At 47.5% G+C, this 27,033-nt stretch overlaps 1 protein-coding gene across 3 annotated transcripts in view; it reads left to right on the top strand.

The window, feature by feature from the left end:
* Positions 1-10,778: 10,778 nt before the first annotated feature.
* SLC6A20 (solute carrier family 6 member 20) overlaps positions 10,779-27,033 on the top strand; it is a 36,553-nt gene continuing 20,298 nt past the window's right edge. The window contains exons 1-3 of one of the 3 annotated variants that reach the window (XM_019724056.3): positions 10,779-11,052; positions 22,457-22,597; positions 24,382-24,473. In XM_019724056.3, the coding sequence (XP_019579615.3) occupies positions 10,932-11,052; positions 22,457-22,597; positions 24,382-24,473 (354 nt within the window). In that variant the 5' untranslated portion in view covers positions 10,779-10,931. Of the gene's footprint in view, positions 11,053-18,279; positions 18,299-22,456; positions 22,598-24,381; positions 24,474-27,033 lie in introns of those variants that run through there. The other 2 variants (XR_012489589.2, XM_088798206.1) reach the window with 2 other exon arrangements.

Raw genomic sequence — 27,033 nt, forward strand, 5'->3', positions numbered from 1 at the left:
TTGAAGATTTTTTTTTTCTGTTAACTCTGAGTATATTTTAGGGAAGAAATTTAAAAGGTGGAAAGGCAGACAGAAGTGGACTGTTCACAAGGGGCCTTGGGGACACTGGGACGTGGAGGGGAATTCTGCAGATGTTAATAAAATGAGTGCAGAGCTGGTGGTAGGGCTCTTCCTCTCCTGGGAAAACAGCCTGTGCCAGCCACCAGGCACCTCCTGAAAGCAAACATTCAAGAGACTCAGGCAAGTACAGTGGTTCACTGGGACCCCTGCATCTGTTTCTAAAGCTCCAAATGTGATTGTGATGTGCATGCAGCCCGGTCGAGGAACCCAGTGTGCCCCTGAGACTTCAACGAGCCTACAAGTGCCCTGGGGGGTCTTGGTAAAATGAGGTTCTGACTCAACAGGCCTGAGGAGGGGGGTGCCAGTCTGCATTTCCCACCAGCTCCCCAGCGACGCCCAGGCTTATCCATACACCCCATTATGAGTATAGACAGGCAGGAGAAATCCAACATCATTCCAACTGTGGAGCTTGTGTAATGTAGCCTGTGTGTTTTCTGGCAGAGGGGGATTCACAGGGCTTCTCCTGTTGCGAAAGGAAAGAACAAGCACAAAACAGCACAGCGGGACACAGTGGATGGCCTCAGGGGGCCACTAGTTGAGACAGCATGGCCGAAGTGCGCTGACCCTTGAAAATATTTTCACAGGGCTCCGTCTGTTTTTCTCCGCCAGATTACACCTTCCAGTTGGTCTTGATTGCTTGTTCCCAGCAAAAGTATTTGAGGTGAAGAAATAAATTCAGCCAACACCAACAAAAAGTACAGAAGAGTTCATCACTGCTCTCGGCCCCAGGGTTTTCATAGCGCGTGGCTGCGTCTCCCTGATGCGGGTGGTCAGCTGAGTGGTCGTGGGGAGAAGCCACAGTGTTTTCCAAATAAGCTCATTTCTGCATCTGTTCTCTCTGACCTGAAAAAAGCCTGTGTGTTCCATTTTATTTTTGGAGCTTTTTATTTTTTTTAAGTTTTATTAAATGTATTGGGGTGACATTAGTTAGTAAAATTATAGAGGTTTCAAGTGTATAATTCTATAATACATCATCTATTTGCTGCATTGTGTGTTCACCACCCAGAGTCAGTTCTTCCATCACCATCTACTTAACCCCCTTTACCCTCTTCTGCCACCCCCCTTCCCCCTTACCCTCTGGTAACCACCATAGTGTTTCTGTGTCTATGAGATTTTGTTTGTTGCTTGGTCTTGTTCGTTTGTTGCTTTCAGTTTTATATCCCACATATGAGTGAAATCATATGGTTCTCAACTTTTTCTGTCTGACTCATTTCGCTTAGCCTATAATCTCAGGATCCATCCATGGCCTTCTGAACAATGGCCTCTTGGTGTTGTTTACCCAAATTAGTTCCTTCAGGCAACATAAGCATCAGTATTCAGGTTGCTCTGTTGAAATAGTTGCCCTTTGGAAGTGTGCACATGGAGAAGATGGCACAGCATATTAAATTTATGATTTTCTTTGACCTTCCTCCAAGTCTCATGAAGCCCTGAGTTTTCACTAGTACGTACTGGTAAAGTCCATAAATGTGTACGTTTGCACTTCCCTACATGATTTTTGGTTAAGCCTTCTTTGTCTTCAAGCCTTAGATTTATCATTTTCTTTTCTCTCATTCTTAAGGCTGCCATTAAAGTCATCTGTGTCCCATTAGTTTTCTCATATCTCACAGCAGAAGCAGAGCCAGAAACAGAGAAAGAGCCAGCAGCTGACACCCTCGTCCCAGATCTGTGCAGCCACCCTGCCTTCAGGTATGCCCAGCAGTTAGTCACCATCCTGGGGACCTCTCTGCCTCTTGTTAGATTTACCAGACAGTCTACATTGCTTGAAGTGTTCAGTGGAGAAGGTTGATACTGTCTCTCATTTTTCAGATGTAAACTGAGAAGGATTACACACTCATTTTTCCCCAAAAGTTCATTAATACAAATACTGATAATTGCCTAAGTGCATATACAGTGCTCTAATATATAAACACACACCATATAAAGACTAAGTTAGACTAAGTTGAACATATTCTCTGCAAGTTACAGGGGGGAAAGGCAGTGTTAAATGAACTCCCCCAATGAAACAATTAGGCAAATCCTGAATCTAGGATATTCTGCAATTTGTACAATTAGTCTGGTCTCTTCAGAAAGTTAATGTCATAAAAATAAAAAGTTGGGCAAACTGTCCTAATGCACCTCTTTTAATAACAACCAAATGCATTGTAGGAACCCGGGTTAGATCCTAGAGAGCTATAAAAAGCATTTGAGGAGGACAACTTGAAATTTTCACTTTGCGTATTTTCACAAAGTCTAAAGTTATTCACCTCCTTGGAACGTTTTAACTCTTATCGCTCTTCTAAATTACTTGCTATTCTACTTATCTAAGTTCTAACTTATTTTCCCCAAACCCCACAAATTAAACACTCCTCTGCAGTGAGACCTTTGGCATGGATTAAGGGCTCACCATGATGTTCTGGATGCATTTTGATGTATGTCCCTTTTATTTTCTTTAATCCTACATAGGATTCATTGGGCTGCATGAATCTTGGTACTTTAAATATTGCTCTGTCCCAGTCTCTCTTTCTTCTCTTTCTAGAATTTTGGATAATCATATATTTGGTTTTATTGCCCTAGATATTTTATTTATGTATCTTAACTCTTTCCATATTTTTGTCTCTTTATCTCTCTGTGCAATGTTCCAGAAAATGTCTTCTGACATTTCGTTGAGTTCATTGATTCTCTCCTCAGTGGTGTCTCATCCACTTTTAAACCCATTCATTAAGTTTAAAATTTCAATTATTGCATTTCTAGAAGTTTCATTTAGTTCTTATTATAATAATCTGTATAATTTTTCATTCCCTGTTCTTTACTTTTTATTTCATGCTTCAATCAGTAGTGAATAGAGAAGTACAGAAATCTCCATCATGATGGCAAATATGTCAGTTTCTTCTTGTAGTCCTATCAATTTTTTGCTTCCTGTCTTTTGAAGCTATTTTATTAGTTGAGAACTTTGAGAATATTCTATATTTCTAGTGATAGATGTCTTTCTTGTCACCAATAACTCTTTCTGGTTTAAAGCCTATTTTGTCTGGTATCATACAGCTCTCTTTGGCTTATTTTAGATAACATTTTCCTGGTATATTCTTTTCATCATCTTACTGTAAACTTTTCTTTGATTTACTGTTTGGTATGTATCTATTAAATGGCGTGTAACTGTGAATTTTTTATTCCAGTCTTATAGTCTCTGTCTTTCACCTGGTCCATTTGATCCATTTATATTTACTGTAATTACTGATATATTGGACTTATTTCCCCTATCTTATTTTTCGCTTTTTTATTCTGAATTTTTAATAACTCTTTTCCCCCCCTTTTTTGCTTTCATCAGACTATGCAAAATTAAGCAACTAGAACTCTCAGGCTGCTGGAGAGTACTGATACACATATGTGAATCGATGCTGCCCCTTTAGGGATTATCTAGCAAAGTTGAAAATACACACACACACTGTTTCAGCAATCCCAACCATAGAAATGCTTGCACATGTTTACCAGGATATATGTTCCAGCATGTCCCGAGCAGCATTCTTCAAAACAGCCAGAACCCATAAATAATCCCAATGTCCATCATTAGTAAAATGGATAAATGATCTGTTGTTATAACCACACAGGGAATATAACAGAGTAGCAAAAAAAAAAAAAAAAAAAAAAAAAAAGTCTACAGCTACACACACCAACTTGGATGAAACTTAAAAAAAAACACAATGTAAGGCAAAAAATGTCTGACCCCAAAGAATAGCCACTACATTTTCCCATAATATAAAGTTCAAGCACAGCTAAAACTAAACTAAAGGGTAGTGTTTAGGGATTCATGTTTTGGTGGTAAAACCATACAGAACAGCAAGGACAGGACTGTCAGCATGGAGGTTTCTTCTACACGGAGAAGGTTGGGTTCTGAAAGTCAGGGTAGGTTGAAGAGGATTTCTGGGCGCTAGCAATCCCTTTCTTGGCCTGGGAGAGATGATAATTTTTGAGTTGTAGATTTTTGAGTGTTCAATTTTCTGTACGTGTATTATATTTCACTATGAAAAGTAAGAAAGGACTATAGTTCATATGTTTTTTTCTACTCATTAACATCATTTTTCAAATTTTCCCATAAACTAACAATATTGATATCCTCAGGTTAAGTCATCTAATCTTTACCTTGAGATGACTATACTTAGTGTCAGCCTGGGTATGTGAGGTCACAGAGGAAGCTGGAGGCACACACAGTCCTGTGGTTGGAGGGGGGCTCAGCAAGAAAGAGGGAGGGGCCTCCATCATAACAGAAGGAAAAGAGAAAGGACGGCTCATGTTCACGAGTACACTGGACAGAGTGCATTCATTATCATTTAGGTCTGGGTGCCACATTCCTCCCTTATAAGAGGTAAAGGAGTGAATGGTGTGACGAAGCACGGAGGCAGAGAATGTGACGCGTGCGTGCGCGCACACACACACACACACACACACACACACACACACACACACACAATCAGCAATGCCGGGAGAGCAGGGATGGCAGTGGGAGAGCTGCCAGAGCCCCAGGAGGGAGTGGGCCATGCCCAGGGAACCTGGCAGGGACAGTGAACTGCCGGGGTGCCCAGCCTGGAGGGGGTATCCTTCGGCTGTCTGGCTGTCCATAGGTTTCTCAGGACCTTTGTTAAGCCATCAGTGGGGTGAGAGGGATGGAAAGGGAGGTCTGAGGCACATGGAGAAGGGCTGGAACCTGGCCCAGGGCCACAAGACCTCAAGCGGGGAGGGACCTGAAAGGCACAGGCAGCAGCAGCCCTGCTGAGGTCTCACGACCTGTGCTTGCAGCAGATCCAAGCACAGCTCTGTGAGATTTTTCCAGAAGCCCTAACAGCAGTCCACGGAGCCCAGAGAGCCTCAAGTTTTGGTGACACAAGGCTGAGAGACAGCGAGAGGACTGGGGACAAAGGTGGGTAGGAGAGAAATATGTGAAACTGGCCGACCGTGAGGTCCAGGCCAGAGGGAGGCACTGAGGAAACAGGGAGGGTCAAAGACAGGGCCCAGTGGGGCATTCGATTCCCACATGGGCCAGTGGGCTCTCAACCACAAGGTTGTCAGTTCAATTCCTCGAGTCCCACAAGGGATGGTGGGCAGCACCCCCTGCAACTAAAATTGAACACGGCACCTTGAGCTGAGCTGCTGCTGAGCTCCTGGATGGCTCAGTTGGTTGGAGCGTGTCCTCTCAACCACAAGGTTGCCGGTTTAACTCCCGCAAGGGATGGTGGGCTGTGCCCCCTGCAACTAGCAACGGCAACTGGACCTGGAGCTGAGCTGCGCCGTCCACAACTAAGATTGAAAGGACAACAACTTGACTTGGAAAAAAGGCCTGGAAGTACACACTGTTCCCCAATAAAGTCCTGTTCCCCTTCCCCAATACAATCTTAAAAAAAAAAAAAAAAAAGATTCCACACAAACACAATACATAAAGACATCGTGATGGGGCTACTCTGCTTGGGTCACCCTCAGCCTTGGGATTCTAGGGTTCTGTGGGCACAGTTTGTGGGTGAGGCCTGTGGTACCCAACATGGTACACGCGCCACATGAGGTGGTTCAAGGGGGCGCTGTAGACAGACACTTTAAACTTTAATATTTATCGACTTATCTTAACATGCATTAGAAAAACGCTAGCTTTACACGTAGGTAGTGATTTAAAGTTTCAAGTTCAAACATATTTAAGTAGAAAAGGGGATTCATTTAAAAGAAAATAATAAATAAATAATAGTCCATGTGGTTTACACACACGGCAAAAATGGTTCAAAAAAATGGCAGCCATGGCTGAAGTAATGGGACCCATTGAAGGGCTGGATTTGGGGCTGGGGCGCTAGGACCAGCAGCAATGGTATCCTCTGGCAGCTTGTGCGAAATGCAGAATCACAAGCCCCATCCTGGACCTACTGAAGCAGATTCTGCGTTTTCACAGCCCCCAGGGGATCTGTGGGCACACTGACGCTTGAGGAGCAGTGCTTGAAGGGGCCCTGCAGCTCCGAGACTCCATGGCTTGGAGGCCAGACATTTCACTTGCAGCAAAGAGAATCCCAGGTGTCAGAGGAAAGTGATGGGATACTCCTGCCTCCTCAGTACCACACACACACACACACACACACACACACGCACATACATAGACAGCATATACACATGTGCACATATGTAAACACTCAGCCCTGAGGCAGGGGCTCCCCCGGGGCTCTTGGAGGACTCTCCTCTTCACTGAGCTAGGCCAGTCCCCCCGGCAGCCCCAGCGTGTCCTCTGCAGAATCTCCTCCCTGTGGTTCCGCTCTGTTGGCACTGTGTGTCCCTGTGCTCCCAGAGGGAGAGTGAGCAGGCACCTTGGGCAGCAGGGAGGGAGGACAGTCTTGTCCAGAGGTTTGCCTGGAGTGCCAGCCCAGCAGGCTCCTGGCACACAGTAGGTGGGCAATAAAAACTTGAAAGCCCGAGGAAACATTCTGAAATACACAGTCGCAGGCTGTCCGTGCTGTGGAAAATAAGGATAAATGTATCCCTAAGCACTCAGATTCCGCAGCAGGCTTTTCATTTATCAACTACTTTTTATTGAGACTCAACCACGAGCCTGGCGCCCAGAAGAAAGGATGCATAGGACCCACTGCCAGCCACAGACCAGAGGGGCACGTATCTGCATTCTTTGTGAAAAGGCAACACTCAAAGCGTTATAAACCAGACATACACCCAAGGCGTGGGGACAATAGACTCAGGCTGGAGATAGGGTGCTGGGGCTTCTTTAAAGGGGTGATATTTCATCTGGGTCAGGAAGAACGGATAGGCTTTTCCTGGGTCCAGAAGGGAGAAGGTGTTCCTGGCTGAGGGAACTGCCCAGAAGTATAAAAAGGCACAGCATTTCCCGGAAGATGAAAAGTCTAGATTCTCCTGGAACCTAGGTGAGCAAGGGTCAAATTCCTCAGGATCCAATTAAAAAAGAAAAAATTCCTTAGGGCCTTACCGACCGGGCTGAGGCGTTTGGACTTTATCTTGTGGGAACTGGGAGCCACGGATGGGGGTTGTCTCGGCGGGACCACTAGGGGGAGCACCGCATTGAAAGCTGCGTGGCCCTAATTGGTGGGGTAAGAACCTGGAATCCTGGCACCGGGCCATGAGCACACACATGCAACTTTCTCCACCCTCTCCGGGAAATCAGATAACTCCTGCCATCCTTTGGGGAGTTGTGTCTTGATTGACATGTGGCACAGTGAGACGGGACAGGCCGGTGCACAGGAAGATTTCTCCCGGGGAGAATGCAGGAGAGGCTCCGATAAGCTGACCACCCTGCCACCCCGTGGGCACCACACCTCTGAAACCTGAATTCGCTCCCCTCGGCCCTGCCACACAGAGGTTGCTTCCCAGCCCCAAGCACCTGTGGAGTGCTGGAGCCATCCCCTACTGGCTGGTGAGTGCCAGTTGGTACATTTTCAGGAATTTTGTGAACTGATTGTTAAACAGGGCCATTATTAAAAATTAAGTTATATAAACTAACAAATGATTCAAAACAGAGGTAATAAATACTCCGCACCCACCACTTCCTAATCTGTGTCCATTGCATAGCTAATGGTGGACATTCAATATAATGACGTTGGGGCCCACCACCACTCATCTCCACTCCCTGCTTTGCCGGCTCCCTGTGGAAGTACACTCACCCTCCCCAGGCCTGTTCTTTCCACTTCTCGCAGCCACAGCAGCACAACTGGTCTGCTCAGATGAGAGCTATCAGGTGGGTTTCAGGAAGGCATGGAAAGCCCTGAGCATCTGCCCCTGAAGACTTAGTCCTGTTATGGGGCTACCAGAGGATGTCTCTCAGTGCTGCCCACGGCCTCCACTGAGGGCCACACACCCTGGACAGGCTCCAAGGAACCTGGTCCTATGAGGTGAGGGATGCCCACTGGGGTAGGGAATTGAAGAGGGACCTTGCCTGTGGCACACCGACAAACTCCAGGCAGCCTCCTCTTCCAGGTGACAGACCACTGAGCGAGGCAACTCTCTGAGGTGCCCAATTCCTGAATGCCACCGCACAGCCAGGGGCCTGCTAGGAAATTCTCATTTGTGAGAATGAGAAGGTGCCAAGCAGAGAGCTGAAGGCAGCAATACACCTCCGTCTAAATTATCCAACACCGTTACAAAAGCAGCCCTAACTATGGATTGCTGAGACAGGCTCTGCCACACATTTAAATTCTCAGGAATATCTTCATGACCTTGGCGATGATAAGGGAGAAATTTCTGAAACAGGACATTTTAAAAAACTAAAGGAGAACACTGAAGGAAAACATTGGTAAATTGGACTTTGTTAAAATTAAGAACGTCTGTTCATCAGAAAACACCACTGACAGATTGAAAAGGCAACTCACAAACTGAGAGAAAAAACGTGTAATACATGAAACTGAATATAGAAAGAGGGCCGGCCAAGTGGTTGGAGCGCCATATTCCTAATGCCGAGATCGCAGGTTCGATTCCCACATGGGCCAGTGAGCTGCGCCCTCTACAGCTAAGATTGTGAACAATGGCTTTCCCTGGAGTTGGGCTGCCGTGAGCAGCCAGAGGTCAGCGTGAGCCTGAGCCTGGGAAACCACAAGGCTCATAATACCAGCATGGGCCAGGGAGCTGTGTCCTATAGAAAGAACTACATAAGTCAGTAGAAAAAGACAGACAAGCCAATTAAAAACTGGCAAAAGGCTTGAAAGTCTTGAACAGATCTCTTCATGCAGGACAAGAGGACATCCAAATGACCCAGTTAGCCTAGGGAAAGGTATGCAGCTTTAGTAGTATTAGGAAAGTTAAAATTAAAAGCCACACAATGATGAACTATCACTATACACCCACAAGACTGGGTACAACTTTACAAACAGAATGACAGGTGTCAATGACAATGCAGAGCAACCGAAACTCGTGGGAGTATGAACTGGTACAACCTCTCTAGAAACAGTTGGGCAATTTGTGAGTGTATGAATCCACCCAAATACGTGCTTCATTCATAAGAGCCCCAAGAGAGCCCCAGACTGGATACAACACAAACCTCCATTGGTCATAGATGAATGTATTCATACCATGGAATACTATGCAGATACTATGCAGCAGTGAAAAAGAACAACCTACAACTGCACCCCAGGGCATGAATGAACCCCACAAATGAAGCCAGGCATGGAAGAGCACATACTGTATAAGTCCATTTATGTAAAGATGAAAGCAGCTGAAACTAACCTATGGCAAACCAGGATGGTGGGTTACTTTAGGGAGAAGACAAGGGGTAGGGGGAAAAAATCTAGAATCCAAAGTTTAAAACTCAAAATAGTTTCTCCTGCTGGATTGTGGACTTTTTCTGCTTTGCTTTTTGAAAGTAAAAAGTTCAAGGACAGGTAGTATGTTTGAGGAGCTTCTACCTTCCTCACCAGACCTCCCTTTTTCCTCTGCCACCAGCCGAGCAGGAACTTCGGGGAAAGCCCAGTTAGGGACTGTCCCAGAGTGGTGATTTCATTTTGGCTTCAAGTAAGAGTTGAGGCAACACCACTGGCAACTCGGCTTTGTTTCTTTCAAATTTTATTTAATTACTTACCAAGCATTTTCTTAGCTCTTACTATGTACCAGGCACTGCTCAAAGTGTGTCATCATTATTAACTTACTTAGTGTGTTACCCATGCATTCATTCAATCTATTGGGGACTTATAATAATGGCGTCTTTACTGAGCACTTACTATGTGCCATGTAGTGAGCTATCAATTCTCACATGAGCCCTTGGGAAGGGGGAAATATTTGTTTCCATTACAGATGAGGCAACAGAGGCTCAGAGAGGTTAAGTGACTTGTCCAACATCACACAGCTAAGTCAGTGGAAGAGCTGAGATTCAAAGCCAGATCCTGCATTACTCCACAGCGCCTGTTTAGTCACCACCTTGAACCAAGTCACTTTGCAAGACTGGTAGAAATATGAGATTTCTTAGGCCCCAACCCGAGCCTAATGAATCAGAATATCTGGCCCTTAGACTGGCCTGAGCAGAAGAGTCCCCCACAGCAATTGTTCAAAACCCGATTCCTGGCCTCATGGGGCATTACAGAGCCAGACTCCCTGCCCTGTACACAGTAGACACACAGAGCCCATCTGCTGAGTCGATAGACTGAAACCGGGCTGCCTGAATCACTCTTCCTCTGCATGGGGAAGGGGCTCCCTCGGTTGCTTCCTGTCTCTGAGCAAATGTCATGTCTCCTCCTCTGGGACGCCCTCCCTGACCACCCAGGCCACCCCTGCAACTGCTAACCCCTTTGCTTTGCCTTACTTGACTTTCATGCCTCTCACGGTCTTATATTTGGACTACGATGAACTGTATGAAATTGTCCATTCCGTGGGTCAAAAATAGCTGAAAATGGGATGTTTTATCTAGTCCAATTCTTTAGTGTGTCCCTCTACTACAATGTCAGCGCCAGGAAGGTTGAGGGTGTTTGTGTTCTTCACAGCCCTGTCTCCAGACAAAGCCTGGCACACAGTAGGCTCTCAATAAATGATGGGTTGAGGGAGCCCGACCACTCCAAGGAACTCCACCGCTCACCAGCAGGCAGGCCCCGACGTGGCGCCGCCCTGTACCCCGCAATCTCGGGCGCCTTCCGGGCCGCGGCTGCCAGGCGGGGTGGGGCTCGCCGTCATCCATTTACCAGCCTCGCCCCTCCGACGGGCGCGCCGTTAATGAGATTAGCAATTAAAAAGCGGGCGAGCGGGCGCGGCGAAGGTGCGGGGCCACCCCCAGGCCGAGCCGGGGCGGGACGGCACGCCTGGCTGCCGGGCACCGAAACAGCGGAGCAGGCGCCCCAGCGGGAAGCGAGCGCGCGAGCTCCGGGGCCATGGAGAAAGCGCGGCCGCTGTGGGCCAACCCGCTGCAGTTCGTGTTCGCCTGCATCTCGTATGCCGTGGGCCTGGGCAATGTGTGGCGCTTCCCCTACCTGTGCCAGATGTACGGCGGAGGTGAGTGCGGGCGCCCGGGCGGCGCGGCGCGGCTCCGGCTCCCGCCCCGCGTCTGCGCCCATCGTCGGCGCTCTCCGTGCCGAATGCTATTCAGTCCTGACGTGCCTGGGGTGCGCGCTGGGATTGGTCCCATATTCTAGACCAGTAAACTGAGGTTCAGAGAGTTACAGAGCCGGGAATCGGACCCAGGGCATCACAGGCCACGGCCGGAGCTGTTATCCAAAGCCGCCCTCCAGAGCTCTCTGCAACCCCCAACCCCATTTCAGGGGGTCCAAGCCTCCCACCACACCCTTGTTGGCCAGGCGGCCTCTCTAAGAGGCACAGGGGACCCTATTTTCCTCCCTCGGGAGGAGGAGAGGTGGCAGTGGTCTGACTTCTAGGGAGTAATCCTTATGCTTGTGTCAACATTGAGCAGGAAATTGTCTTGTTCAACAGAAACTCGTTATGCTACTTTCCGATCAGAAACTTATATTCCTGGCTTCACGATTTGAAACTCAGGATAGAAAGATCTTGAGCTATTTCTTTAGATTTTTTTATAAAAAGATTGGTTTGGGTTTAAACCACAGAAGGCAGGAAGGCAAATCATTCTATTTCTGCTTTTTTATTTTTTTTAACAAATTTTCCCTTTGAAGCATCACAGCACACTCACTAGGTAGACAGCAACACACACTACATTCCCTTAACATTCAGAGCCCTGGGGACACCTGTGACATACCAAAGAGTCTTCCTGAAGGCCACGTGCCTTTTTGGAAGACAATATGGCAATAGGGATTGAAGTCTCAGCATTTAAAGAAATAGTTTCCCAGTTGTTCCATTTCTAGAGTTCTACCTAAAGGAAATAATGAGAGTTCTGACAGAAGGTGGACGATAGAAGGACCATCTCTGTATGCCGTCCTTTTAATGAAAGCAAAACATTGGAAACGTCCTATGCCCTCAACTAAAGGGGATTGATTCATAAATATGGAGCCTCCATGCTCTGGTGCTCTGTGCAGCCATTAAGACGGTGTTTACAAAAATTTGTATGTATTTTCTATTTTATACATTAAACGGAGGGAGGGGAAGTCAGTGTCAACTCACTGTATAAAACGGGAGATCTCAATTATGTTTTAAAATATACAGAGACAAGAGAATGAAAAAATATATACCAAAGCGTTAGCAATAGTTACCTAAGGGTGATTTTTGCTTACTTTGTAGTGTGTGTGTGTGTGAGAGAGAGAGAAAGAGAGAGAGAGAGGTGTTCCATATATATGAGTGGTATGAATGGTGTTTTCACCGTAGAGGACAATGAAAGATGTTAGATAAAAGTACTTACAAAATTTAACCCATTTAAGAAGACTAAGACCTAAAACAATGTTCCCCCCTCCCTTTACCCCACTAGCTCAAAAAAAAAAAAAAAAAAAAAAAAAAACTTGACGAAAAAGTTAATCCACAGGTTTGTTTTTTAAGTAGTGAATTCCCAATTCTGAGTCTTTTTTTTTTTTTTAATGTTAAGGGCACAAATACATCATAATTACGTGAAGGGCATATGTTGCCATATGCTCTAACAGTTTCATAACTGCCTTTTGAAATAATTGTTTGTCAGGATGAGATTTCCTTGTCATTCTGTGTTCAGCACACCTACTGGTGATACATGTATTTATTCTTTCCCAAACATCAGGCCAGGTGAGCCTTGCTGTCATGTGACTATTTCAATTCTTGTTTTTAACAACACCGTCACCTGAATAGTCTGCAGGTGGACACTGGTAGGATGGAGTAGTTCTGAAGTAGACTAGATATAAGGAGTTGCTGGGGGAACCACGAGACCTTCAGGATCCAGGAAAAGGAAAGAAATCTTGTGCCTGGTACAGAGTATACTTAGACTGATAGGTGGTTAGAGAGATGAATGGATGGTGGTTGACAAGTGAATGAACCCTGGGGAGACCATGGATGGATGGATGGATGGGTGATGGATGGATGGATGGATGGATGGATGGATGGATGGATGGATGATGGATATTGGTTGGGTGGTTGGTACCCCTGGGAAGCTGTTAGCCTGGAGCACTCCCACTCCTCCCTCAAGGCCAGGCCAAATGATACTGTTCCTCAGTTGCGCTCGCTCACTGTCTCCACTGCCTGTCTGGCCAAGTGAACACCTGGTCAGAAGGACAGCACATTGTTCCAGAGTTTCTCTCTATCCCACGAGCCCAGCCTTGGTGAAGTGACAAGGTCAGAGGAGGCACCGATAAATACTTGTTGGATGAACGAGCCAGGTCTGTTTTGAAAAGTCGCAGGGTACATGATGGGGGGAAGCTGATGATTTTCCTGAGCCTTTCGCTGCCAGTAGTGTCGCCTATTAATAAGTGATTAATGTTCCTCCAAACCCAGGGAGTTTTCAGATCCACTCTTTACCTAAAGCTGAAGGATAAACCAACCACATCATAAAAGGCTCCAGAGGGGTGTGTGACTTCCTTCCAAGCAGAGCTGTGACCCTCCCACTCCCCACCAACAAAGAGCTTGTTGATCAAATTCAGAGCCAAGCTGTGCCAAACATTTCCCAGAATAAAACGGATTAGGGGCTTGTGCTCCTTTCCGTGGGGCTCTGCTGGTGATCAGGGAGGCTTGGTTCCTTCCCGCTCTCGGGCCAGGCCCAGTACGAGGAATGTTAATTCTGCAGATTACATTCCAAGTACCAACCACCTCTGTCCAGCATGCTAGTGCTACGGGGGAAAAGCAGCTGAAGAAATGGCACAAAATCTCTTCTTGAAAAAGTCGTCAGGTCTTGGCCATCACGCCAAGTCTAAGTCATTCAGGAAGAAATCGGGACACAAATGTGCTAATGTGCTAATGTGTAGAAAATCAATGTGCCAACGACTGGGTTTTATATGAGCATGTCTCAAATCATGGAAGAAACATGGAGAAACGAGAACATTCGTGTGGCTGGGGGAAATGTGGGGGTTTTTTCCTCCTAAATTTTCTCTATGTGATATTTAAACCATAAAGAAGGGAAAATCAAAGGACATCTGACTATGCAGTAGGACAATGACCCTCAGGCCGCAGAGTCCCTTCTGCTCCTCTCTGGTGCTGAGGGTCTTAGTAAACTGCTGGGTCCCACCCCCAGAGATTCTGAGGGCAGGATTCTACATTTCTGAAAAGCTCCTAAGTGAGGCTGATCAAAGCTGCTGGTCCACGGACCACGCTTAGGAGGAAGCCCCTCTCCCAGGCCACCAGCTGCTAGGAACCAGGCAGTGGGGTGCTGGTAAGTGTTGAACAACTGGCTTTTGCTGGAGGTGCAGAACCTAATTTGTAGCATTTGCTGATTACCACGGTGTACATACTCCCACCACAGCCCATTTCAGACTAGCAAAGTCATGTCCTGGGATGTGGTTGGGAAGAGATGTGCAGGGTAGCTCTTGCGAGCTGGTGTGAGCCAGCCCCCACACACCGCTAGACGCCTATCCCTTCAGGCCAGCACCCAGCCTGGGACTGAGCTTTGTAGAGGACAGCGGTATATAAATGGAGGGAGGAGAGGAGTTGGGAAGACTGAGTACACCTTCTCCTGAAAGTGGCTGACTGATTTGTCTCTTTGTGGGTCTCAAAAAGATAGAGCAAGATGCGAGAACTTACAGAGGTCAAGTTCATACAGGAGGAATTTCTCTTCTGGTGAGATTCTTGAATGTAGAAAACAGATAAGGTACTAGCGATGATAATTAGGAAAATAAGTAGCATCACGCTCTCGAATAATATATTTGTGTGTGTTTTGGGGTTATAAATGTAATACATCTTCATGGTAGAAAATAGGAAAATACAAATTAAAAACTACGACAAAGAAATGAAATACAAAATCACCCCAAATTCCAGCACCCAGGAATCATGCTTGTTAACACATTTTTTGCTTTAAAAAATTAGAACCATCTTTTATATGTAATTTAGTGTCTTGCTATTTTTTTTACTTAACCTATTATCAGTTGCAAGATCATTTGCTATTATTTGAAAATATGAACTTAACTCTATAATATTCTCTTTACAGATATAGCATGACTTATTTACTCATTCTCCAATGTGGAACTTTAAGTCATTTACAGTTTTACACTATTATAACGCAAATGACTATTATCTTTTAGTGGAAGAATTTGTTCCATTTGTATTTATTGTCTTGTCATGTTTGCTGTTATTTTTCACGATGTTTGTACTGCCTTGCTGTTTCCTTCTTGTAGTTGTTGTTGGGTTTTATTTTGATCTTTTACAATATGAAGTGTATTCCCTTTGCTTTTTTCCTTCAAGTGATTTTGAAGGTATAAATCCTATTTTTAGTCTACTAGTAGTTAATTTAATTTTTTAAATAAAAATGTATTTGTTTGCTCTAGTTATCAGTATCAAGCATGAAATGTTATCTGTTGATATCACCTATGAAAGTTGAAAACTATAGCACACTTTTATTTCTTACTCCTTTCCTCATTCCCATTTACCTTCCAATATTTCAGACACGTGGTAAAGACTATTTCACTTCTAATATTACATGTCTTCACATTCAAGAATCACATTTTTTCATTTTGGTTATTTTACAATGATATTAACAATATTATTTTTAGAATTAATTCTATTTAGTTTATTTACGACGAATTAGTTCTTTTATAACATAACTCCAAGTTGAAGTTCTTTATTGTAATCCAACACTAATTGGCTACAGTTCAAAGAAAGTAATTCTTTCAGGAATACTCATACGTGGTTTATGTTTTAAGCCTGTCTGAGGATATCTTTCCTTTATATCCCACATGAATGAGCCACAATCATTTTTACTCAAAACTCTATAGATGTTATTCTGTTCTGTGAAGATTTTTCAGATTTTTAGTTTTGCAAAGAATTCTGCAGCCAGACTTATTTTTTTATTAGTTCTTAGGTATCCTATTAAGATATTCTATAAGTTTATATGATATTGTATGAAAATTTTACCTTAAATTTGTGAGTTCTGTGTCTAGGTGTTTACCAGATTTTCATGACTTTTATCCAGGACTAGTGAGCCCTCGCAGTGACGCACCCAGGCAATGTCTTGTAGGCTCTGTTACTGTGAGACTCGTGGGCTCTAACTGCTGTGTATGTGCAGTGTTCTCTCCGCCTTAGTTCTTACTCCAGATAGAAAATTCTTAGATCTGCTGTCCATGCCTCATGTCTTCTCTTATAATTTTACTTCTTTACCCTTTTTCTCTGGGCTGCAGGATAATTTCTCAAAGTTGTACATATATATTTTCACTTATTGCCTCCATTGGCTTTAAATTAACCACTGTATTTTTTTCATCTTCATTTCGTTGCTTTTCTTCTTGAACTGCCCTGTCTTCATCTTGCCTGATGCTGTTCTACAAACACAGGGTGCTCTGAACTCTTAGAGATCGTGTACTAGACGCTGCCTACAAATGCCTTCTGCTTCTCACAGCAAATCTATGTCAGAGGAAGGCATTTGCTCTGATACCTCAGGGTGCTCCTTTTATTTTGATCTGCAGTTATTGGAGGTCCAATCCTTCCTTCCGAGGGAGGTGCGGGCAGACATAGACGTGCCCAATGTACGTCTTACCCAATACAGACACAAAGTAAAGTCAGAGTTCAAAGTCATTTTATATGAAGTTTTTAAAAACACATTGTTTTTAGCAATATGATGAACTTTACCCGACCTCTCTGTCATCTCTCCCTGGTAATAGCCTCACGACCCACCCACATGAGTAGAACCACCGCTGTCAAACCATTCACCATCAGGAAGTCACTCAACAAACACTCTGTGCTGGGCGCTGCATTAAGAGCTGGAGATTCAAGCATGAGTCAGGCAGACCCATCTCTGCCCATAGTGATGAACTGTTCAGGGAAGTGAGGGTGGGCAGAGCAGTAGACACTCAGTGAGCAGGGGCTGTAAGACTGTGAGACCAGAGACCAGCGAGGAGGACCCCAACTTGGTTTTGGGTGATCTGGAGAGGTCCCTGAAGGAAGTGATGTATATGGAAGGTCCAGTGAGACCTGAATGATTCCTTCCTGCGTTCAACCAACATTCACTACTCTCAACAGACCAGGGAGCAAGAGGGTCCATGGAAGGGGAGACAGACACCAAACAGAAAACTAAATTGCAGCATAATTTCACATGGATAACTGTTCCAAAGGAAAACCAGCAGGGTAGGAAGCTAGAAGGGTGCTCTGGCATGGGGGCTAGCTTCACTAAGGCGGACCAGGCAGGGCACTCTGAGGAAGCCGGGTTTGGTGGAGAATGGAAAGAAGGGAGAAAGCGGTCCAGGCAGAGAACAGCAAGGGCAAGCGTGTAGAGGCCCGACCAGCAGGAAGGGTCATGTGACTGATGGCGTGAGAGAGGCGAGCAGCTTGGAGAGGAAGACAGAAGCCCTGTTCCTCGATCCTCAGAGGCCACGGAGGGCGTGTGATGTCATTCTCGTTGTAAAGAGAAGCCAAAGAGGGTTTTGACCAGGTGGGAGGGTAGAAGGTGAGGGAGGCAGAGAGTGACATGATCTGAGAATAAATTGTCAGGGGGACAGCTGCAGAGTGGACTCAAGAAGACGAGCATGGAGGAGACTGCAGTCAAGAAGTGATGGCGGGTGCTGGGGAGGTGGTGATGAGTAAGAATTAACCAGGCTAAGAGCTGGCTTTACATCCTCTGAATAAATCTGTGACTATAAACATCCCACGCACCCAGGGTAATGCAGACTGCCACACGGGGCTGGATGGGTGCCTCTGCCATCTATTTCTGCATGACAGAGCTCTCTAAAGCCTAAGGATTTAGAAAGAATGATGGAATTAGAAAATCGTCAGGCAACCAACACAGTAATCATTGTTTCGGGCAAGAATCATCAATGGATGTGAAAACTAGTGGGCAAAGGTCCAAGGAGAGACGGGATGGTGACCCCGTCTCAAACTATCTCCCTCCAAGATTATCAGTCATTTCAAAGGGGGAAACAGGAACTTTCAGTGGAGAAACCTTGCAGACGCCACCTTAACCAAATGAGCAAAGTGACCATGGCCAGGAAAGGGGCAGATCAACATCACGTGCCTCTGATCGCTTCAGTGTCCCTGCCAAGACCCAAAATGAGGGACATTCCACAAAATAACTGGCTCGTACTCTCCCACGTGTCAAGGTCATGTAAGACAAGGAAAGACTGAAGAGCTGTCCCAAATTAAAAGAGACTGACGAGAGGTGACAGAAGTACCATGCGTGGTTGTGAGCTGGGTCTGAGACCAGAATAAAGGACACCAGTGGGATAATTGGTAACATTCCAGTAAGGTTTGTAGATAAAATAATAATAGTCCTGTATCAGGGTTAATTTGTTGATTTTGCTCATTGCATTGGAATTATATGAGAGAATGTCTTTGTTTTTAAGAAATACACACTAAAGCATTGAGAAGCAAAAAAAAAAAAAAAAAGGTAGTGGCTGAAACAAGAAATAGCTATTGCTCACAGTTCTGTGGGTGGGCTGTGCATTGCTGTACTGGTTTGATCGGGTCTGGCTCGTGTGGCGGCATTCGCTGGCAGGTCGGCCGGCCTGGAAGGCCCTTCACACGTTGGCAGCCGGTGCTGAGCTGGCAGTGCTCTTGGTTCTCCTCCACGTGGCCTCTCTGTCTCAGGCAGCCTGGACCAGCTTCCGTGCAGGGTTTCGGGGCCGCCTTCCAAGAGAGGAAGGCAAAGTTGCGCGGTGTCCTGAGGCCTGGGCTCTGGAACCACCATGGCATTGTTTCCCCCACATCTTATTACACAAAGCAAGTCCAAGGCCAGCCCACATTCCCAGGTGCGGAGATGGACTCCACCTGTCCTGGGAGCAGCTGCGAGAATGTGGCTGTGTTTAATCTCCCTCAGTACACCCCATGCAGATACATGTGATCACACACCCCTTTTTCAGGCCTGTGTCTGTCTGCCGCTCTCAGATGCCAGGGTCTCCTCATGGAGAGGCCGTGTCAGAATTTTTACATAAAGGGAGGCTGGGGAACAGTTCTGTTGGAAGAGGGTTGATTAGTGGACTTGTTTTCAAAACTGACCGCAAAACATATTTTTCGTGTATTGAGATATATTTACATGCAGAAAAATTCACTTTTTTGGTGTCCAGTTCTATGAGTGCTGGCAAACACATGCAGTTGTGTTAACCCCCCCACACTTATGCCCCTGTGGCCTACCCCTCCCCACTCCCAGCCCCCAGCAGCCACAGATCTGCTTTCTGTCCCTGTAGTGTTGCCTTTTCCAGGCTGTCATATACATGGAGTCCCACAGGGTGTAGCCTTTTGATTCTGGCATCTTTCACTTCTCTCATGTTGTTTCTTTTTATGGCTGAGTAGTTTTCCATTGTGTAGATGTACCAGCATTTATTATCCTTTCACCCACTGAAGAATGGTTAGGTTGTTTCCAGTTTTTGACAGCTCTGCATAGAGCCGCTATCAACATCCCTGTATAGGTTTTCGTGTGAATGTAAGTTTTCATTTCTCTAGAGTAAATACCTAGGGCTATAACTGCTGGGTCGTAGAGTAAGTGGATGCTTAACCTCATAAGAAGCTATCAAACTGCTTTCCAGAGAGGCTGTACCATTTTACATTTCCACCAGCGATGGATGGGGGTTCTCCAAATCTTTGTCAGCACTGGTACTGTCAGCCTTTCTTTTTTTAGCCAATCTGTGTGGTGGCATCTCATTATGGTCTGAATTTGCATTTTCCTAGTAAACACTAATTCTTAGCATCTTTTTATGTGATCATTTGCCAGTCATATATTTTCTTCAGTAAAATGTCAGTTCAATTTTTTAATAAATTGTTTTGCAGTGGGTTCTTTGTTTTCTCATTATTGAGTTTTGAGAGTCCTTTATATGTCCTAGACACAAAGTTTTTGTCAGGTATGTGTTTTGCAAATACTTTCTCCCAGTCTTCAGCTTGTCTTTTTATTCTCCTAGCAGTGTCTTTCACTGAGCAGAATTTTAAAAGAAAGTCCAATTTTTCAATATTTTCACTCACGGATAATGCTTTTGATGTTGTGTCTAAAAATCTTTGCCTAACCTAAGGTCAGAAAGATTTTCTCCTGTGTTTCTTTCTAGAAGTTTGATCGTTTTGAGTTGTACCTATAGGTCTAAGATCCATTTTGAGTGGGGTTTTTTGTTTTTGTTTTTGTATAAAATTTGAGCTATGGGTTGAGAGACTTGTTTTTTTTTCTGCACAAGGATTGTGTGTGTTTGGATGGTTGGGGGCGAGGAGTGGGAGGGATAATAGAAACTACCAATGGGCAGGGCTACAGGGCCCCACGCTCCCACCTGGGCACCAGGCCTGGGACTTCTGGCCTCCCACAGGCAGTGGGCATAAGGCAGGCCCTGTCAAAGAGAAAAGCCTTTCGTGGACACTGCCAGGCCTCATGTGGTTACTGTTTAACACCTTGGGTGAAAATGAGCTTATCTTATAACCACTGAGAGATTGAATGTTGCTCTAATCAGGTTGTCAACATGACCTTTATTGTCAGACGTATTCTGGGTGGGACCCCCTGACGGCCTCTCAGACTCCTTGCTATGGAAAGGAACCTGGTGAGGGACTAAAACACCTTTATGCAGGGCAGGAAGGGAGCACGGCCAGGCAGCGTCTTCAGGGTCCACAACTGAGAGAGCTGGATTTGTTCCAGGCCCCCACGTGAGCAGGAGATGACATGGGGAATACCGACATCTGGTGGTGTGTGCCCCGCTCTCTCCCTTCTCTCTGTGGTAGGAGAGCCCATGGGGCTGTGCCTGGTTGTGTTCCCGCCATTCTACTTCTGGGATTTCTGTCCCGAGGAAAATCACCACACGTGGACCAGGGTTTGTCCCACAGCTTGATTTAGGAGCTCAGAAAACTGGCAACAGCCTCAGTGTCCAAGGACTGATGAAATGAATTCTGGGCTCATTTTCCTAGTGGAATGTTGTGCAGCTACTTAAGGGGTGATGCAAAGGTACATGGTGTGCAGGAGAGGGCTTAGGCGGTCCTGTCGGTTAGAGGACAGCATGTCCACCCAATGGAGGCGCTTGTGTAAGTATCAGATGCTTAGGTAAACATATATGTTTCGTTATTTACCGCCACACTTTCAGAGACAGTTCCTTCTGTAATCCCCGTAGCTGTAGTGACAGGGTTTTTATTTGAATCAGAAGTCCTGCTCTCTTTTCCCACTGGGCCATTTTTCAGGTTCGTTCACAGCGAAGGAGCCAGGAATTGGAGGAGGAATGGCTGAGGGGCTGCAGAGAAGGACGGGGCAGGCCCGACAGGCTAAGCAGCGGGCCAGCCATCTGGAGGTGGGGTGGTGGTGGCAGTGGCAGTTGTGATGTCCCCCCGCCCCCTGCAACAGGCTGCCTGCCTCTGTCCTAGTGCCAGGCAGTGGGAGGGCATCCGTAGCTCCATTCACATCCCTGGCTCCCCACTATCACCAAGGACACTTGTCTGCAGATGGCTCCTTGGAAACCAGTGGGTTTAAAATTGGTGTGAATTAATTTTATTAAAATGAAATTTTAGACTGACGGTCACTGTATAAAACAGATACACATAGAGATGCTCCCTAAAAGAAGGTGATAGCTGAGGCTCTGTCTATTGGGGACCCCCTTGCCTCCCCACACATACACAGCAAGACCCTACCTCATCTCTGAAGATATGAGGCCTGGGGGAATTTTCTGTGGCCCAGGATAAGGCAGCTGAAATTCTTCTGCCCAGGTGATCACCCGAGGTCAGGGGGCAGGGCTGCTCATTTCCCATCCATCCCACACCCAGCTCAGGGCCTGGCCCATAGGAAGCACTGAGTGAAAACAGTTGCTTAGGAGACCACCTCCTTGCAGGGCACCATCGGGGCTACAAAAGCCCAAAGCAAGTGTGTGGAGCTGGGCAGCTGCATGGATGGATTCAGGAGTGATGCTCAAAGCATTTAACAACTCAGCGGTCCTGGCTCTGATTAACCATTAGTTGCTATAAAAAAGAGTGGAATGGGGATTTCTGGCAGAGGGCCTGAGGCAGCTGTGGCATTAAGGAGGGCACACAGAGAGTTTGGGACAGGAGTTATTCACCACTCAGAATGGATGTATTTAAAGATTTTAACTGACATTCATGGTGTACGTCATCCATAGATGGATGGATGAAGAGATGGATGGATGAGTAGAAAGATAAGAGGATAGAAGGATGGGTGGATGATGGATGGATGGATGATGGATGGATGGATGGATGATAGATGGGTGAGAGGAATCACAGAAAGATGGATGTGTGGAAAGGTGGAAGGGTGTGAAGGCAGAAAGATGGAGGATGATGGGAAAGCTAGGAGGATGGGTGGGTGGAAAGCTGAAAGGATGGATGGAAAGACTGAAGGAAGGAAGGGAGGACGGACGGATGGGAGGACGTCTGCAGGGAGGCTGGTGGCTTGCAGAGGACAGCCCGTTGCTGATGGCTGGCTGTTGTGTCTGGACGCCCCCAGGGAGCTTCCTGGTGCCGTACGTCATCATGCTGATCGTGGAGGGAATGCCGCTCCTGTACCTGGAACTGGCGGTCGGGCAGCGCATGCGCCAGGGCAGCATCGGTGCCTGGAGGACCATCAGCCCCTACCTCAGCGGCGTCGGTACGTGGGCGCTTTCCAGTCCTCTCCAGGGGAGACCTGGGTGGGGTGGGAGCCAGGGGCAAGCACAAGGCCCAAGAGAGAGCCTTTGAATGACGTGGCAGACAGCCCAGGAGGAGCTGCCACAGACTATGGGCTGAGAGGGGCTGGTTTCCTACCCCCGGAGCAGCGGGAAAGGGAGGAGCCACATCCCTGTGGAACCAAGACCACATTGCTTCTCTTTTCCAGCCCTCAGTTTGCTGGTCTGTAACAGAGAAACAGCTGCCCACGATGGAGCTGTGCTCCGTGTCCTAGCTAACAACCGTTCTGGGAACTGCCCCTCTGCTAACTGCTCATACCGACGTCTCCTTCTTTCGATGAGCACCTACTATGTGCCAGGCGCTGGCCTCTACAGTATACGTGCATGAGCTCATTTAATCTTCCTTACAGCCCTGAGCGGTTGCAGGGGTGTCATGAGTATGCCCAGTGTAGGAAGCTGGGCTTGCGTGGATAGCGAGAGAGGCGCTGCCGTACATCCTGCCTGTCCTGAGTTACCTCCAGCCGGGGTCTTGGCACCTCCAGAGTTGGTTAACCTGCCTTCACAGTCCTCACGCTCCTGGAGCTTCCTCTGCCAGCAGGAGGAACTTTGACCAGCATTGGCCACGCTCTGTTCTGCTCACACCTCCCGCCCCCCAGACAGGAGGGCAGGCAGGAAGGCAGAGTGATGTTTCAGGAGCACGGAGGGCGTAAACTATGACAGGACTTAGTCACAGATGCAAAAGAAATGTGCCCGGTGGCCTCACAAATCATCTTCAAACCCGAGCTGCCTCCTCATTTTGAATGGCTGTTAATTTTTAACACAGAGGTGTGTGGATTTACAATTTGCCCGAGTAAGCAATCACAGAGGGCTTCTCCGAGGCACCAATAGGAAAGATACTAGATGTTTGTGCCAATGGTGGGGGCAGCGGGGTGCCAGCGAATGTTTAACAATCAGCCTTTAAGGTGGGGTGGGGGTAGGGGAAGGCCTGGTTTGTAGCATGTGCTGTTACCGTGGTGTAAATACTCCCACTGTGCCTAACCAGCTGTCTCAGAGCGTGGGGTTGGGCAGAGATGCACAGCACCACTCGGGCCCGCGTGGCCAGCTCCAGAGCACCACTGTTAGCCAACCCTGCTCCGGGCCCACCCTGGGTTCCGTGCAGGCCTGACCAGGTGGGGCACAGCCTGCCTCCTGTCCCCTGTAGTCCTGACACACCTCCTCACACCTCTGCTCCCTGCCACCCTAGGGCAGGGATTGGCCCCCATAACCTAACTTCAGATGAGCCAAGGAGGGAGCAGCCGTAATGCCTGGTGTCAGGGTCCCGCCTGGCACCACTCTCACCAGGTTCTCTGCATTAGGTTCTCATATCAGGTTTCAGTCCTAGTTCTGCCACTTCCTACCTGGGGGTGTTGGGCAAGCTCTGTGCCTCAGCTCTCTCCTCTGTGCAGGGGGCATAATGACATCCACTTTATAACATTGTTGTAAAGGCACATAAAGTACTTAGCACACAGCAACTGGCACTTAGCTCTCAAAAAAATGTCATCAGCCTCCAGTCCCAGAATATGGGGAGAGAGGAGAGGGAAGAGACTGACCCTTAGAAAGTTCTCGCAGAGGCCTGGTCATGGTTAAGCCTCTCACAAACCTGCTGATGGACATTTTGCCAGCCCAGGGCGGTCACTGCAGGGGTGTCCTGGGGCCCACCGGGTTGGGCCACCGCTGCCTCGTCCGGCGGGCGGGGCAGGCCATCCTCACGCCTTTTGCCTCTGCACAGGTGTCGCCAGCGTGGTAGTCTCCTTCTTCCTGTCCATGTATTACAACGTCATCAACGCCTGGGCCTTCTGGTACCTCTTTCACTCCTTCCAGGTGAGCTGGCTGTGCCAGAGCAGGGTGGGAGCAGGAAAGGGAGAAGAGAGCAGGGCCCCCACCTGGGACAGGCGGGAGGATGGGGACGGCCGCCTCAGGGGAAGCCAGGAAACAATGCAAAGGGCTGGGGGAGACCAAGCACCCAAACCAAGCAGAGGGCTTCTGAACCTGGGCTCCATGGACCCTGCAATTGTAAGCCAGATTGTGCATGTGAGTGTGTGTGTGTGCCTGGACGCACCTTTCTGGGGAACAGGGACACCGCTCTCATCAGGTTCTCTGAAGGATGTGACCTCAAAAATAGTAAGAACCACTGCTAGTGGGCCTGGGGGGAAATCTGTGGAGAGAGCCCCTGGGGAGGGATTCCACCAACCCAGCAAGACAGTTACCCTTCCTCCTCCTCCTGTCGGTCCCCTCGTCCCCCTCCCCCCCTTCCTGCCTCCGATCGCTTGTCCTTCCAGGTTTCTGACTCCAGGCTAAGCCCCTGCTTTTCCCTTCGGACCAAAAGTTCTTCTAGAAAAATGTTGTCATGCCTGTAACACAATAGGGGCTATTCCCAAAGACAAACATTTTAAACATGCATTTCTGATTATAACCTTAGCTGAGGCTCATTGTAGAAAATGTGGAAGGGGCTGAAAATTGTAGAGAAGAGAGAACCCTAATTCCTCACGGAGAGGTGGTCTTTGTTTCTAAGCCAAGAGGAGTTTCCCCCTCCACTTCCCACATTCATTTCTTTACTTGCAGGGACCCCACTCCCCACTCTCCCCACTTGCTTCCAGCTGCCTTCTCCATCTCAGCCTCTTCGCAGATGGGAAGAGAAGGGAGGAGACTGGAGCTAACTGGGCAGATGCCTCACACTTTGCCACTGAGCCAGGCCTTCACGGGACAGACCTTGTCCCCAAGGTCCTAGGGCTGGCCATGGACTGTGGACTCACCCCAATTTGTGGGGCCCCAAGGAATGCTTGGGTGAATGACCTCAATAATCAGGACTTGGCGTCTACACTCACTCTAGCCACGCAATGAGCCCTGTGTACACCCTGATAGGAAGGATTCTGCCCTGAGCTTAGCTGCAGCCCCTCGTCCTCTTCCTGACTCAGCCTGGAGTTCCGTGAAGACCGGCCACACCCTGCCTCTCCCCACCTTCTGGATAGAAACAGGGCAGCTCCTCTTACGTTCCAGCCTGGTGACCAGTTCTCCTCTGTGCAGGGCTGTCAGGTATATAGTTGGGCAGGTTGTACACTGCACAACATCACTCCAGCTACATGGTTGCCGTACATATTTTGGGCTTTATAGGTCTGCATACTTATTTAGACAATTTTCCAAAGGTGGAAAAAACGTGTCCTGTTCTAACAAAATCAGAATAATTTGACCATCTTCCAAAGGTAAAAATAAAGTGTCTCAAGAAAGGAGCCACCTATTTCTAACCCTCAGAAGTGTGAGGACCAGCAATTCCTGAAAACTCACTTGACTATTCATTGATTCCGTCCTCCCCAGGTCCGTGGCCGTCCCCCTCAGTCCCTCTGCTTTGGAGCCCTCCTCCATGGTCACATAATAAGGGCAGTAACACAGACATTCACTTAACACGTGTCCTGGGCCAGGCATAGTCTTAAGCACGTCAGAATTCCCTGACGTAACCATCACAAGTCTGATACTCAGAGCACTGGGTCCTCGAGGCAGAGGGGAGCTGAGTAGCTGTGAGATTGGATGCAGGCATCCTGGCTGAGGGTCTGTGCTCTCATCCATCCCACTGTGGGTTGGGCTTTCCAGCCTCATGTCCAGCTTTTCCCAGCAGGAGCCTGGGGGGGAGGGGCCAGGGGGCGGGAGAGGCTGGTCCTGTTACAACTGCAGATGCAGGGGTTCCAGCCAGACCCTCTGATTCAGAGGGAGAAAGGTAGGGGCTGAGAACTGGTCCATTTAACCTTCTTATGTACCCTAAGGCTCTTCACCCTGTGCATGCTGGAATCACCTGAGCTTTCAAACCTCTGATGCCCAGGCCTGACCCCAGACCAGTGAAACCCACCAGAGGTGCAGCCTGGGCATCGTAGTTTTTGTTGTTTATTTTTAAATATGTAGTTTTTTGGGGTTTTTTTTGTTTGTTTGTTTTTTGTTTTTTGGTGTGTTTATTTTTGCATCGTAGTTTTTAAAGCCTCCCAACTCCCGTCCCACAGGTGATGCAGTCATGCCAAGGTTAGGAAGCAGGCCGGCTGAGCTGGGATTAGCTACAGTCCTGGGAACGAGCCAGTCAGTCCCATGCAGGCTGGGTAGCTCCCCTGGGCGTCAGGTCCACCAGGGACCCTCCCACCTGATGGGCCAGGCACCTCGGTTCCTTCCACATGGCTTCTGTCTCCGTGAGTCCTCATGGCTCAGCAGTCACCCAAGTGTATTGACATGAGGGCGGGTTTCCCAGAGGTGAAAAGAGCAGCTGTGAAGCCTCAGAGGGCCTAGGCTGGGAAGTCATGCTGCATCATTTCACCGCATTCTGTTGGTCACAGAAAGGCACAAGCCAGCCCAGATTCACGGGTCAGGACAATAGATGCCATCTCTCCTGGGGAGGAATTGTTGG

Source organism: Rhinolophus sinicus, chromosome 5, assembly GCF_057876585.1.
Source record: "Rhinolophus sinicus isolate RSI-liver-muscle chromosome 5, RSI-T2T, whole genome shotgun sequence".
NCBI classification, from domain to species: Eukaryota; Metazoa; Chordata; class Mammalia; order Chiroptera; family Rhinolophidae; genus Rhinolophus; species Rhinolophus sinicus.